The sequence below is a fragment of the Hevea brasiliensis genome, chromosome 2, assembly GCF_030052815.1.
Source record: "Hevea brasiliensis isolate MT/VB/25A 57/8 chromosome 2, ASM3005281v1, whole genome shotgun sequence".
NCBI classification, from domain to species: Eukaryota; Viridiplantae; Streptophyta; class Magnoliopsida; order Malpighiales; family Euphorbiaceae; genus Hevea; species Hevea brasiliensis.
Window position 1 is genome coordinate 74,385,683 of NC_079494.1, and position 13,383 is coordinate 74,399,065.

General features: G+C 36.9%; 1 protein-coding gene across 1 annotated transcript; it reads right to left on the minus strand.

Annotated features, from left to right (window-relative positions):
- Positions 1 to 7,535: 7,535 nt before the first annotated feature.
- On the minus strand, positions 7,536 to 11,351 carry LOC131173402 (probable alkaline/neutral invertase B). The gene is made up of 4 exons (XM_058135731.1): positions 10,886 to 11,351; positions 9,635 to 10,066; positions 8,141 to 8,699; positions 7,536 to 7,917 (listed from the first exon to the last, which is right to left on the minus strand). The coding sequence occupies exons 1-4, from the start codon at positions 11,315 to 11,317 to the stop codon at positions 7,622 to 7,624; spliced, it is 1,719 nt and encodes a 572-aa protein (XP_057991714.1). The 5' UTR covers positions 11,318 to 11,351; the 3' UTR covers positions 7,536 to 7,621.
- Between the last annotated feature and the right edge of the window lie 2,032 nt (positions 11,352 to 13,383).

Below are 13,383 nucleotides of genomic sequence, written 5' to 3' on the forward strand. Positions count from 1 at the left end.
TCAACGGTGGGGATTGGGATGTACAGATCGTCATGACATACCCCGCACTGCCGGATTAAGTGCGGGCGATTCTTAGGCGTGCGGTGGAGATCTCGTCTGTAACGCTTTAACTACCTCGGCTCTGATTCTGACGACGGTTATTTGGGATTTGTCTTATTCTCTTTGTCTTCTGATCCCGCCCCCTTCTCGATCTTCTTGACACGCTCCTATTCCGATCTCTCATGCTGATCTCCCATCCTCCGATCTCTATTATTCCGATCCCTTAATCAGCCTCGGTCTGGTCAAAGCATTAATTTCCCCTCGATACCCGAAGCGTCCGCCGTTTTCGCCGATAATAAATGCCCGCTTTCCCTATATATACCCTGCATTTAAAGAGACTTCCCTTCATCCCATTTCCTCTCTTCCTTCTTACTTCCCAGTTCTAGCTGCTCCGGCGAAAGTTCCGACTACAACTGTGGCTTTGATCCTTTTCCGATGGACTTCCTTACTCCTCGACTGAAAATTTACGACCCTGGTAATCGCATAACCTTGTCTGATAATGATGAGGGAACTGGATCAATTGACCGATCTGGATTGTGGACCTCGACTCTGCCGATCTCGAGTCGCTCAACTGAGTTTATTCGGCTTCTCATCACATTGGGTGTTCCGACAGCGGTTTCCCCCCACATTGGGTGTTTCGACAGCGGGTTAAGCTCCGATCGGCGACACCCTGTGGATCAGTCACAATGTTGGCTATTGACATAGGCTTCTTTAGATAGGATGTTCCGCTGATCTTTAGAGGTCGGCCTTTTGATGTAATCAGATGTAATCCGATCTTGAGATCGCCCAAATGATGTAATCTGATTTTTGGAAATGTACTCCGATTTCTTGAGATCGCCCAAATGATGTAATCCGATCTTTTGGAAATAAAGATTTTATTTTGCCAATTATTATCTTATTAATTATTTTCCGAGCTCTAATATGATTATCCGATCTGTAATTCGAAACACCTGGATCTACCGTTCTATAATTAATCGATCTCTTTATGAAATCTTGGGAATATTCGTGAGACGTGTCAGAACAGCTGGCGAGTCCCGCTAACCGATGCGCTGCCTGGAACCTCAAGAGCATTAAATGCTCGGACGAGTATAAATAGGGGTGAGGGGTTAGCCATTTGCTCCTGTATGTCATTTTCACTCTCTCGCTCGCAACCTCAAAGTTCTCTCGTTTACTCAAGTTCTTCCGACGCCGATCAGACTCCGGTAAGGGCTTTGATCTTCTTTTTAGTTTAAGTTCTTTGTTTTCTTTGAAAATGAGCGGTGCCGAGGGTCAAAGAGCGGCGAGTCCTCCTTCCATTCAGTTCTCGTGGTCGTCTGACGAAGAAGAGGTGGTCGGGCCAAGCGCGCAAACAGAACCTCCTAGGGTCTCTGCTCCAGCTCGGGGGCGGATCAAACCATCAAGGCACGTACCTTCTTTAGGGAGGGAGAATCTCCCTATGGACGAGCTGCCATCGATCTTGCAAGAGTCCGATCTGCAATCGTTCAGCCAGGAGTACAATATTCGCCCCGATTCGCATTTAACTTATCCTGTCACGGCGATCACCGAGCCGATCACTTCTTTGAAGAGAATGACTGGTTATGGTATACGAGAACGATTAAAGGCCGGTCTTCGGTTCCCTCTGGATGACTTCTTCAAGGAGGTCCTAAAACTTCACCGAGTGTGCATTGCTCAAGTTCACCCTAACTCGTGGCGGATCTTAGTAGCCTTCCGAGGCCTATGCCGAGCTAAGGGAATCAGACCTATGGCTAAGATGTTTGCCGAATCAAGATGTGCTAACTCACAAAGGACGACGAGCATCGGTTCTTTCAGCGAAGCCTCATTGCGGGCTCTTCACCGATCTGCCCTCCTCCCTTAAAAATTGGAAGAACCGCTTTATTCGAGGAGCAAAATCCGACTGCTTTGAGGACTTCCTCGTAGTTGGTGGCACCGGGGCCCTTGCTTCCGCGCATTACACCGAACCAAGAGGAAAGCTTAATAGTGATGGATCTCAAGAATCAGCTGCCACTCAAAAGTATTCTGTTTAGATGCGGTGATCGCCGAGCCGCACCATTGGACCATACAATCGCCACCGCCAAGATCGCGAACTTCCGCTCTCGACCTCGGATCGGTATTTTCTACATCTCGGATCTCAGACCTTAGCGATCTCACCGACCTCTTCTTTGTGCGTGTATGGCGGGTGATGAGGGTTCTAGGAAGCGAAAGAAAGAGAGAGATCTCCGGAAAGTAAAGGAGATGAAGCGTTGAAAATGCTTCAACTCCCGCCATGAACGGGGAGACGCAGGAGGCCCGTCCCGACCTTCGGGCCGCGATCACCAAGTCGCCCGATCTCCTCCTCAACAGAAGAGCCGGCTCCACCTCCTCCGCCTCCAAGCACGTAAAGGGGTCCTTCTCAATCTTCTCGTGAGAGCCTCTTCTCGTGGTGCTCAAACGTTGATCGAGTCCTCAAGAATAACCGATCGTTTCGAGAACCCCGTTTTGCCAAAGTCTTGGGGTCTTCCATCCGCCTTGGAGGATCGGGACAGCTATCCTGACAGCTTGACGATATCTTGACTCGATCCATGAGCTCGAGCGTGGAGTGTCCGTGAACCAGACCATAGTTCGAGAAAAGGCTCATCGCCTGGGCAAGGAAGTCGAGAAGAAGAATCAGGAAGTGACTTCCCTTCGATCCCAACTCGCATCCGCTCAGGATTACATATCTCAAGTTGAGGGGCGGGCGAAGTTCTATGAAGACAGTGGCCAACGTAATCATGTTACGCCGAAAGGGATCGTGCTCTCGGGGAGGTCCAGGCGCTCCGGGCCAATGAAGCTTCTCAGGTCGCTCAACTTATCGAGGAGCTTAAGGCGAAAGATGAAGAAATTGTGACAGGGATAGCTGGTGCCTATGTGAATGCTCACAAGGACCTCTTGGCCGAACTCCAGAAGCGTTACCCAGAAGAGGACTTCTCTTGGATGGCCGACTGCTCCTGGGCGAGGGTGAGGATAGTGAAGAGGAAGGAGAGGATGAGCGAATAGATCAGTGGGGTGATCCCCACCAATAACTTGTACAAATTTTGCAATGAAATGAAATAGAATGCCTTTTTGTTTGATGAATGGTTGTGATCGGAAAATTTCTAAACACTTGATTGTCTGAGTATATTGAAACAACTGAAAACTATTATTATCCTAAGTGTGAGAGATCGGAAAATACAACATGCATGAGATTGCTAAACGGAACTTAATTGAAAATTTTGGCTTGAACATCTAAGATCGGGATCTTCATTAAACCGGATTAGAACCTTAGCTTGATTATTCCTAAATTTTTAAAAGAGGGGTCGATCATAAATATTGGCGGCAAGGTTCTAGTGTTAGTTCAATTTCGTCTGACAAGAGAGATCGAGAATGTAGTTAACTGGTCAGGATATTTGACAATGGGCTTGAGAGATCGGTGAATGATTTGAAAGACCGATAAAGCTTTGACTGATATGAGGACTTAGCATTAACTCAACTTTCTGTGAAGAGAGATCGGAACCGTGGTTAGATGGCAAGGAGAGACTTAGTGCTTGGGATCGGTTTCGAAGTTTATTGATTCTGGGGATCGGCCAAAATATGGTGTCGACACTATCCATATAGAGTCGCCTAAACCATTAGAGTTCCATGCAACATCTACAGTGTCCCTACATGACTCATCCCCTAACCACATTTTTTAAACCCTGAATGGGCACCTCTTCTTACTCTTTTTACCCTGCCCACTTTCCCAAGTAGGTTAATTGGATAATGATCCGAGCCTTAACGGGTTAAATGCAACACTTTATAATTAATAAACCCGTCAATCCACTGTTTTGTAGCTACAAACCTGCCCAATCTCTCCTGAATGTTATGAACACCCCCACGACCCTGACTCCATGTATATTGGTAACCCTTAAAACCCAGATCTTGTAGTTGACAACTATCTACAACCCTGTGAAAAAGATCCATCCTTAACCTTTCATATTTTCACCCACCTTCTTAGTAGTTTTTAATGGTCTCTAAGTAGCATATTTAAGGTATGTTTGGTTTAATAATTGAATACAAACGATAACTGATAGCTAATAATTGCTACAGACAGATAATTGTAGCTGATATATTTTAAGTGTTTGGCACAACTATATCTAACTATTGCAGATATTTATAAAATAACTAGCTAATAAGTATAATGTCATCTAATTATTAGTTTATTATAAAAAAAAAAAAAAAAAAACACACACACACACACACACACACACACACATATATATATATATATATATATATATATATATATATATATATATATATATATATATATATATATATCCTATAAGAATGAACATTATAACTAATTTAATTATTATTTACAATATTTTTATATTTATCTATTATTTCTTATGATTTTATATATTTTATATAATTTATTAATATCGAAGAACAATTTAAAGATACAAAATTTTGTAATTAATAAATTTTAAAAAGGGTAATATAATCTAAACAAAAAAATAAACTCAAATTAACTGACAGCTAATAAGAAATAACTCTAAAATTAGAGTTGATACAAACTATATTAAAAACTCTAAAATTAGAGTTGATATAAACTATATTACAAGTTGCAATTTTGATAGGTTTATCAAATAGGTTGGTGCATCTATTGGGATACCTATCAGCTATTAGCCGCTTCCAAAAGTTAAACCAAAAACTCTCTTAAAGAGATACTTTTCTCCATAAAAGTCTAAACACTAATAGTAAATGGAACCTTTAGTAGAGGAGAGCATAGATCGGTTCAGTTCCAAACTAAACCAAAATTGAAAAATCAATCCAATGTAAAATGTCAATGAAAATTGAACCTAATTTAAAGAAGAACCAAATCAAATTGAGCTGAATCAATTCGAATTGTTGGTTTAAGGAAATGCCTAAATAGTTCCCCTCCCTCACAATCCCAAATTCCCAAATCCAAATGGTGTCATTGAATTCTCTTGCCTCAATCCTTAAATCCTAGTAGCCCAAATTCATGACAATAAATTAAATCAATAATGACAAATTCAATCAAAACATCAACAAAAATATCATTGAAGAACTATAGTTTATAGATTTGAAGAATTACATTCAATAGAAAAAAATATCATTGAAATATTCACTCATTAACGACTATCTCTCACCATGAGGCACATCGACAATGGGTTTCCATCTCTGATGGTATCGAGGCAAGGATGGATGGATGGTTCTCTGATGCTATCAAAGTAAGGATGTATTTGCATATGGGTCTCTATTAGATGGGTCGAGATGAGCATTGATGGTGCGATGCGATGCTCATCTAGGTTGCACGGAAACGGGAGGCGGGAGCGTTTCCCCGTTCCGGAAACGTTTCCTTGCCGGAAACGTTAGGACACGGCGAGGAAACGTCTCCGGGCCGTTTCCGTAATTCCTTGAAATCGGAAACGCGTTTCCTTCGCCGGACACGCGTTTCTTTAAAAAAAAAAAACAAAAAAAGTCGCACCTCCGGGAAGAAAGGAGAAGGCAAAGAAAAAAGAAGAAGAAGAAGAAGAAGAGGAAGAGCAGAAGGAGGAGGAGTACCTGGTGGTGCAGCAGCGTGCCGGCGTCGGCGATGGGAGGTGACTGGTCTCTGCTTCCTTCCCCATCCGATCTTTGCTCGCCAATCACCTCTTGCCGTGTTGCTCCTTCATGTCTCTGCTCCTTGCCCGAATCTCCTGTTTGATTTTTTTTTAATCATTTTTTTTTTCAATTTTCACTATATTAAAACTCTCAACCTTTTATTTTCAGCATTTTAATATTAATTTTATTATTCTATATATTTATTATTTCAATTATTTATAATTATAAATATATAAATAATCTAATTAATTAATTAATTTCATTATTTTTTTCTTATTTTAATATTTAAATTTGTTATAACTAAAACTTTCAAATATATATATATATATATATATATATATATATATATATATATATATATATATTATTTATTTATAAATATATCCCTATATTTTTTATATTTACGCGTTTCCCCCACGTTTCCGTTTCCTATATTTTTGAAAATGCCGTTTCCCCGTGTCCGTTTCCGCGTTTCCCCGTGTCCGCGTTTCCGTTTCCGTGCTACATAGATGCTCATTACAATGCCTCGCAATAGGAAGTGAAATGAGGAGAGGCGATTCGCGCTTGTGCTCAGCAAAGAGAACGGCAAGATGAACACCAGAAACAAAAATTATAAGACATGCAACTTTAACCTTCTTGTGTAGAAAGATCAGAGGGAGCGAAGAAGAAAAGGGGGAAGAAAAAGAAGTAGGAGGAGGAGGATGAAGTGGAAGGAGCAGCGACAGCTAGGACTAAGAGTTAGGATGGATCCAAAAATTTTTATTAGTGGGGCAAATGTATGAACATATAAATACACAATTGCCACTCATATATGCATTTAACTAATAAGTTTATTAAGATAAAAAAAAATAATAAGTTTATTTTAATTAATAACAAATTAATTAATTTTATGGACCTAAAATATGAATAATCTAAACTTTAATGGAGAAGAGAAAATTATTTAATATAAAAGAAATTATAAGGCACATCTTTGAATGTGGGGCAAATTAATACCTTCAAATATAGGGCAATGATAGAATTTTTACTTTGAAAATTTATTTTTTTAAAGGAAATTTGAGGGCAGTGGGGCAAGTGCCCCCATTGCCCCCCTATTGAATCCATTCTTGACTAAAGGTGTATCTAAGGAAAAGAAAATTAAAGTTAGGGATTCAACTATGCATGGTGCACATAGGTGCTTGAAACGATATAGTTTAGAATTTTTGGCTCAGTTTGGTGTTTTTTCAAATTTTGATGAAAATAACCTAATCAAACCGAAAATTGAAATATGAAATTATCAAAAATTCTAAACCAAATCGAATCTAGTCACCCTTTAGACCAAAAAACTAAATTGATTTGATTTAATTTAATTTTTTTGGTTTAAAGCAAAAACTGCTTAGCCTTACCCTTCAGTATTCCTTCTCTTTTACTCAAAACTTGCTCTTATTTAGTTAAGTCAAATGTTTGGATGTTAATATCACATAAAAAAAATGTCTAGATATTAATAATAAACTATGCACAATGAGCTTTTGTTCAATAGTAATGTAAAATCATTTCCAGAGCTGGGATTCAAGTTTAAATTTTAATTTAAATTAAATGAAAAATAAAAAAATTGAAATTAATAAATAAATAAACCACGAAAATGCTTGGACATTACCGATAAGAAAAATATTTTTTACCTTCAAATTGAAATTTACTCCAAAACTTTGTATTTTTATATAATTATCCCACAAAATTCTCTTATTACGGAAATAAATAAATAAATAAGCATATGGAAAATGGTTGACATTATAAGCAAGAGATTTATTCTAGAACTGCATCAAACTATCAGGACAGATGTAGGGGAAATTTACTATTAGCATTGAACAAATATATAGGCAAAAGTCATTAACAATGTCAAATCCTAGTCAGCCACGAAGTACCACACTTAAAAGAGTTTGGCAGGTGAATCTAAAATTTAAACTAAAAATAGGTAGATGCATGTAGAAGTTCTAAACAAATAACATCAGAATGTCCATGAATTTGATCTTTTAAGGAGGGGCTTCATTTGTTTGTCCTCCTCAAGTGATACCATACCCAAATGGGAGGGATCTTCCAGCATCATTTTTGCCACCAAGTAACCTGCAACAGACCAGGTTTGGAACTTCCTGGCCTGCTTTCCAATGTATCGTCCGAGCTTCCCATCATAATATTCAGGCCAATTGTCTTTCAACAGCCTATTTTCTGCAAGCTCAATGGCTCGCCTTGCAATTTGCGGCCGTCCAGTCTTGATACAAGCAGCTGTGAGAAGCCACAGAAGCACTGCATCCATTGCAATAGTCAAAATATATCTCCAAAAAAGCAGAAATATTTAAGAATAAAGGTAATTGAAATGGAACTCGGAATTATCTTGATTAGTTCAATGAGTTTACTGCAAATTGTAAATTAAAATATTGGAAACTGATGTGCAGGCAATTCAAATGAAGAATCCAGCTAATATTTCAGAGTTATGTCAGATTTCAAGGAATTTAAGTCCAAAACATACCTGGCCAGGATCCTCCATTGTGGTAACTCCATCTGGTGTTTTTGGGGTCACATCCAGTTATAATCCGCCATTCATGGCTCTCTATGGCCGGATAGCATACCTTGAGAGGCATTTCTCCTACCAACTCCTCCCACCGTGATTCAATAAGATCCATGATTGCCATGGATTGTTCAGGGGTTGCCAAAGATGAAAGAATTGCAACACAATTACCTAGGCAAAACCAGCGGAAATCCATTCTTGCAGGACTAACGTTCCCTATAAAGTAACCACCATGAGTTGGCATAAAATCAAAAATCCATTCTGGAAGAGAATCAGGTATTACATTAAACTTGTTAACTGCAGTGTGAGAGTATTCCTCTGTTTTATAGCGATATATATCATTGAGCTGCTTCAAGTCAATCCAAAAATAACTCCTCATGTGAAAGCTTAAGGCATGGAGCCGTTTGGCAATTCGTTCTACGAACTCTTTCCCCTCTTCGTCTTGCTTCAGTAGAAGCATAGCACATCTTAAAGCCATGAAAAAAAGTGCTTGAATTTCCATTGGATACCCATAAACACCCTGATGAAATAAATAACTAAGGATAAGATACAATGATACATGAACTCAGAGATAAGAGAAGAATAAAAATGTCAATCAGCTCTACATGTGGTTCTCAATATTGCAAAATACAACTTCATGAAACTATTTTATAAGAAAGAGCAAAACCAATTGTTCCAGAAAAACCTATAATGAATGAAACCATGATTTGATTACTGGCAAATGGTTCATGAAGTCATCAGATCTGCGAGATCAAATGATAGTCAATTACATAGGAGAAGAAGTTCTCTGATAGCGAGTCCAAGTCAAGTGGAACTCAGTAATCTAAGAGAACAAATGATGGTCAATTATATAGGAGAAGTTCTCCGATAGTGAGTCCAAGTAAAGTGGAACTCAGTTGAGTCATAATCACAACTGCTTGGCTAAAATAATTGTATCATAATTCTTTCTTAGCAGATATACCCCCTTTCACTCTTAGGTTCACTCAGAACTACAAGTGCTTAGCAGTATTGTATTTCCGTCTAGGCAAGAGACTGTTAGCCATTACATACTAACAACTTGACTTATCTAGACATGTGACCTGCATCCCAAAGCCAAAATTATAACCTGACCGTGAAGACATCCGTTTGGATTTGTGTGATAAATATGGTATTTAACTAAAAACAAATGAAGCACAACAAATCCAATAGTAAGGAAGCTGTTGCAGTCAATATTGGTCAATAGAACTGCCACAATAGATAGTTCTAAACAGTTCTAAAATAAGAAAAATTATTTGGTTGGACTATCCCATGGTCATTCCATCTCACAAACACATCATTTGAGAGTAGAGGACTATGGGACGGTCCTATGAAATAAATTTCCGTGAATTAATACAAAAGCTTCTCATTGTAATGTTCTTGCCCTTTTACCACCTGATAAGCTATAAATTCTGAAATGCAAAATTAACAGAAACTCACCATTCTACGATCAATCATGCAGCATCCATCAGCACAAAGAAGAGTTGGAAACGTGTCAAACCCCTCCGAAAGACATAAACTCAAAATTAGGCGCATACCCTTTTGACATTCTGGCATTTCAGCCAATGATATATCACCAGTAGACTTTGTGTATGCCCGGAGCAATATAATCCACCAAAATCCAGAGTCAACAGGAGCCACTCTTCCAATTGCACTTTCACCAAAATCTGCTATCAAAGTTTCATTATTTCTCACTGGATCGTGGAGTACTTTAAAACTGGCAGGCATTACTCCTTCCCCAAGTTGGAATCTGTCAATTTTTTTCTCCCATGACTGAAGGCGAAGAGTCTTCAAAATGAAATTCTTGACTATTTCAGGTTCTCCATTCATCAAAAAAGCTAATGCACTTGGGATAAAGTCTCTTACAAACACCTATGCAAAGAAAAAGCCAACACAAGTCTGTAAAGCCACTAACAAATAAACACTATATATATATAATCGTTCTAATGTTGCAATGTCAGAAAGACAGAAAGGAAATTGGATAAAAGGTTCACTTTTTAAAACATAAAGTGGCTGCATCATAAACACATTAATTAGAAGTCAGCACCACAGTAAACATGTCTAAAAAATATATGAAAGGGGCATTTGTCACACTTGTGGCCACTCTACTCAACCCCCTGCCAAGCCTCCCTTCCCATAAATACAAAAGGTCCCCTGTAGTCCAAAAAGGGGAAAATTTTCTATACTGGCCAATAAAAAAACAATTTTTTTTTTGTTCGTTCAAGCAAATGCTAGTCATAGAAATACCTTGATTACATAAAGAAACGAATATTGTACAGATTCAAAGAGTTAAAACAGCTTGCCTAAAGAAAAGAGTTAAAATAGCTGAAAATCCATGAACCAGGACCTGTATAGCATTATGGCACAAAATGTATAGAATCACATTTCAAAGTTCACATATATTATCCTTCGTTTTCTTTAATTCTTCCCCTTTATTTTCTTTTTTCAGATGGGGTGTTAAGAAAATCCTTAAAAAGAGGAAATAAATAACTAAATAAAATACAGGTTACAAACAAATGAACTGATTTTCCCCAATGAACTACTTTCTCCCAGGCTATTCTCCTATTATCCTGGTATACAATTAACAAACGGTTGCCCTCTGCTCCTGCAATTCAATAGCACAGCATAGCCATAAAGACTTATCGCATGAAGTAAAATGGGGTAAAAAAAAAATTTTTGCGCAATCCTAACCTGATCATAGTTAAATTTTTCTTCAGAATTATCCAATGCAGCAATGGTCCCAACTGGTTGGCCGCGAAAATAAACCAATGAGCGCCTCAAAGCTTCCCAAGCTTCTGCCACAATCGGATGCGTCTCAAAATCAGAACTTGACCTTGGGGTATTAAGGCCTGACCTTTTACCAGGCGAATATACAGAATCCAAATGGTCTATAAATCTAGAAGTGTTTTCAGGTCTAGTTGTGAGACGAGGAGACACCCCAATTGACAATTCATTAATAGACCTTTCATCAAATGATCTCTGCCTGTCCATATTCAAAGGCCTTGGTCTCTCTCTCTCCAATAACTTGGAGAAATCCAATTCATCGACTCCAGACAGAGTACAATGGCTATCAACATTCCTTACGTTCCCATTACGAGACAAATCCACAGTGAGTCCAGACATCTTCAAGCTTCTCAGCTGCAACTTTTACTGCTCTATAACCTGAAACTGAACTAACAAGATTCAGACTTTCAACTAATAAAAGCAAAAAACAAAGGTTCATGGATCCAATTTTAGTTCAAATTTTTATAAGTTCTCTCAACAATGAATCGTATTGTCCTGGAATTTCATTTCCAGATAGTTAAACCTTAAACACAACAAGAATTTTGCGACAATTTCACTTCTTTACACACATTTGAATGCAACAGACCAAAACAAAACAACAAGAACACATTCTAAGATCCAAACAACCATTTCAAACAAGAAAATCGTTAGATAAAATGAACATTTATACCATACCAATCCAAGATCAGTCTTTGGTAGGATCCGAATTCCAAACAAAGGGTTGGAGAGGAATTAGCTGAAGCTGACGATAACAAAAAGGATAGTGTCAAATCTTTGAGTAAAACCTTATAAAATCCTTGTTGATGGAACCAAGTGAAGTGGACCCAGATGCTTCACCGGAGCAACGAGTAGAGGGTGACCGGTAAGTGGGGCATGTGTGTCATCTGTGAGTGTGTGGGCGGTAGCTCAGAATTGTGTGGGTCTAGATGGGGGAATCCTGAATGTTTGCTGCTTTAAGTTCCATGCGTTTGATGATGTTGCACAATTGCACTTACGAGTGGATTTTATAAAGTGCAAAACCATAAGATGCATGCTTTTAGTCGGTGAAAACTCACGTGTGACGCTTTTAATTTTTTAACAGTTTATTTAATTTATTGTATTAATTATTAATTTTAAATAGTGTATTTGAAATTTAAATTAAAAATTAAGTGGCTAAAATTTAAAACTTTTTCTTTGCAATCCTTGATTAAATTAACTATAAATATATACAAATTAATCTTTATTTTTATTAAAAAGTTTATTTAAAAATAAATTATTTGTGAAATTTATAAGAAAAATAATTGTTAAGGGAATGATTTATATTCTATTATTTAATTATATTTTTAAAATATAAAATATTATAATTTTATTAACTAAATACAAATAATAAATTATGCTTATACCATGAGAATCGCGGATGCCATGATGAATAATTGGTGATAAATTTTCATCCTTTTTAATATGTTTTTAACCTTGAAATAATTTATTTTTCACTTGAATTTGTCAACTTCATTTTTCAATTTGATTAAAACTAAATTATTTAAATCTAAAATACTTAATATATATATATATAATCTTAAATTAGAATTAGAATTAGGATAAATAAGATGGAAATAATTAGATTATGTCCATAAGCAGTGTAATAAAAGTGATAATATAGAAAAAAACAAAAAAATCAGATGGTGGGATTAGTAAAGGAATAGAAGAGTCAAAAAAGTGCGTAACGTCAAATTGGCAGGCTGCGAAAGTGCCTAGGGACTTGGACCATAAACAAACGGTCGCTCAATAATAATGGAAGAGAAAGGGCATCTTTCCAGTGAAACATGTCTGTTTCTGCAGCTGTACCCCTCGAAGCCCTTTCCACAGTCACCCTATTAGGCTTCATTTGGCCTCTTCTTGTTAGTGCCGGCCACGGACCGGTTTCAATTATCGGTTTATGTTCGGTTTTAAGAGGTAAAGCTTAGTACGAATTCACTATATTTTGTTTAACTAAGTCAATTTTCACGATATTTAAATTGAAAGTAATAAATTAAATTATAAAATTATGAATATTTAGTTTTCAGATTGAATTCAATTTTAATAATTTTTAATTTTTTTAATATTTTATAAATTTTTATAATTTAATTCTTATTAAATTATATATATATATATTATTATACATCGATTGAAAAATAAATATTAATTTAAAATATATTATTTAATAAAAATAAATAAATAAAATCTCTCTCTCCCCACATATACACACACATCCGGTCATCAATATAAAATCATTCACGTTTGGGTTTGGATTATTTACTATATTAACCTGAAGACAAAATTAAAAATTCAATTTATAACTATTTTCAAACTATAATTAATATTTAAATGTATAAAATTATTAATTTTAATTTTAATTCATTTGGATTGATTAAATTTTTTATTTTAGT

Excerpts from the sequence above, each read along its gene's own strand:
- LOC131173402 (XM_058135731.1), bottom strand. The coding sequence starts at position 11,317 with ATGTCTGGACTCACTGTGGATTTGTCTCGTAATGGGAACGTAAGGAAT. Across the intron at positions 8,700-9,634 it reads GCATGATTGATCGTAGAATG|GGTGTTTATGGGTATCCAAT; the intron begins GTGAGTTTCTGT and ends TTATTTCATCAG. Across the intron at positions 7,918-8,140 it reads CAATGGAGGATCCTGGCCAG|TGCTTCTGTGGCTTCTCACA; the intron begins GTATGTTTTGGA and ends CAATGGATGCAG.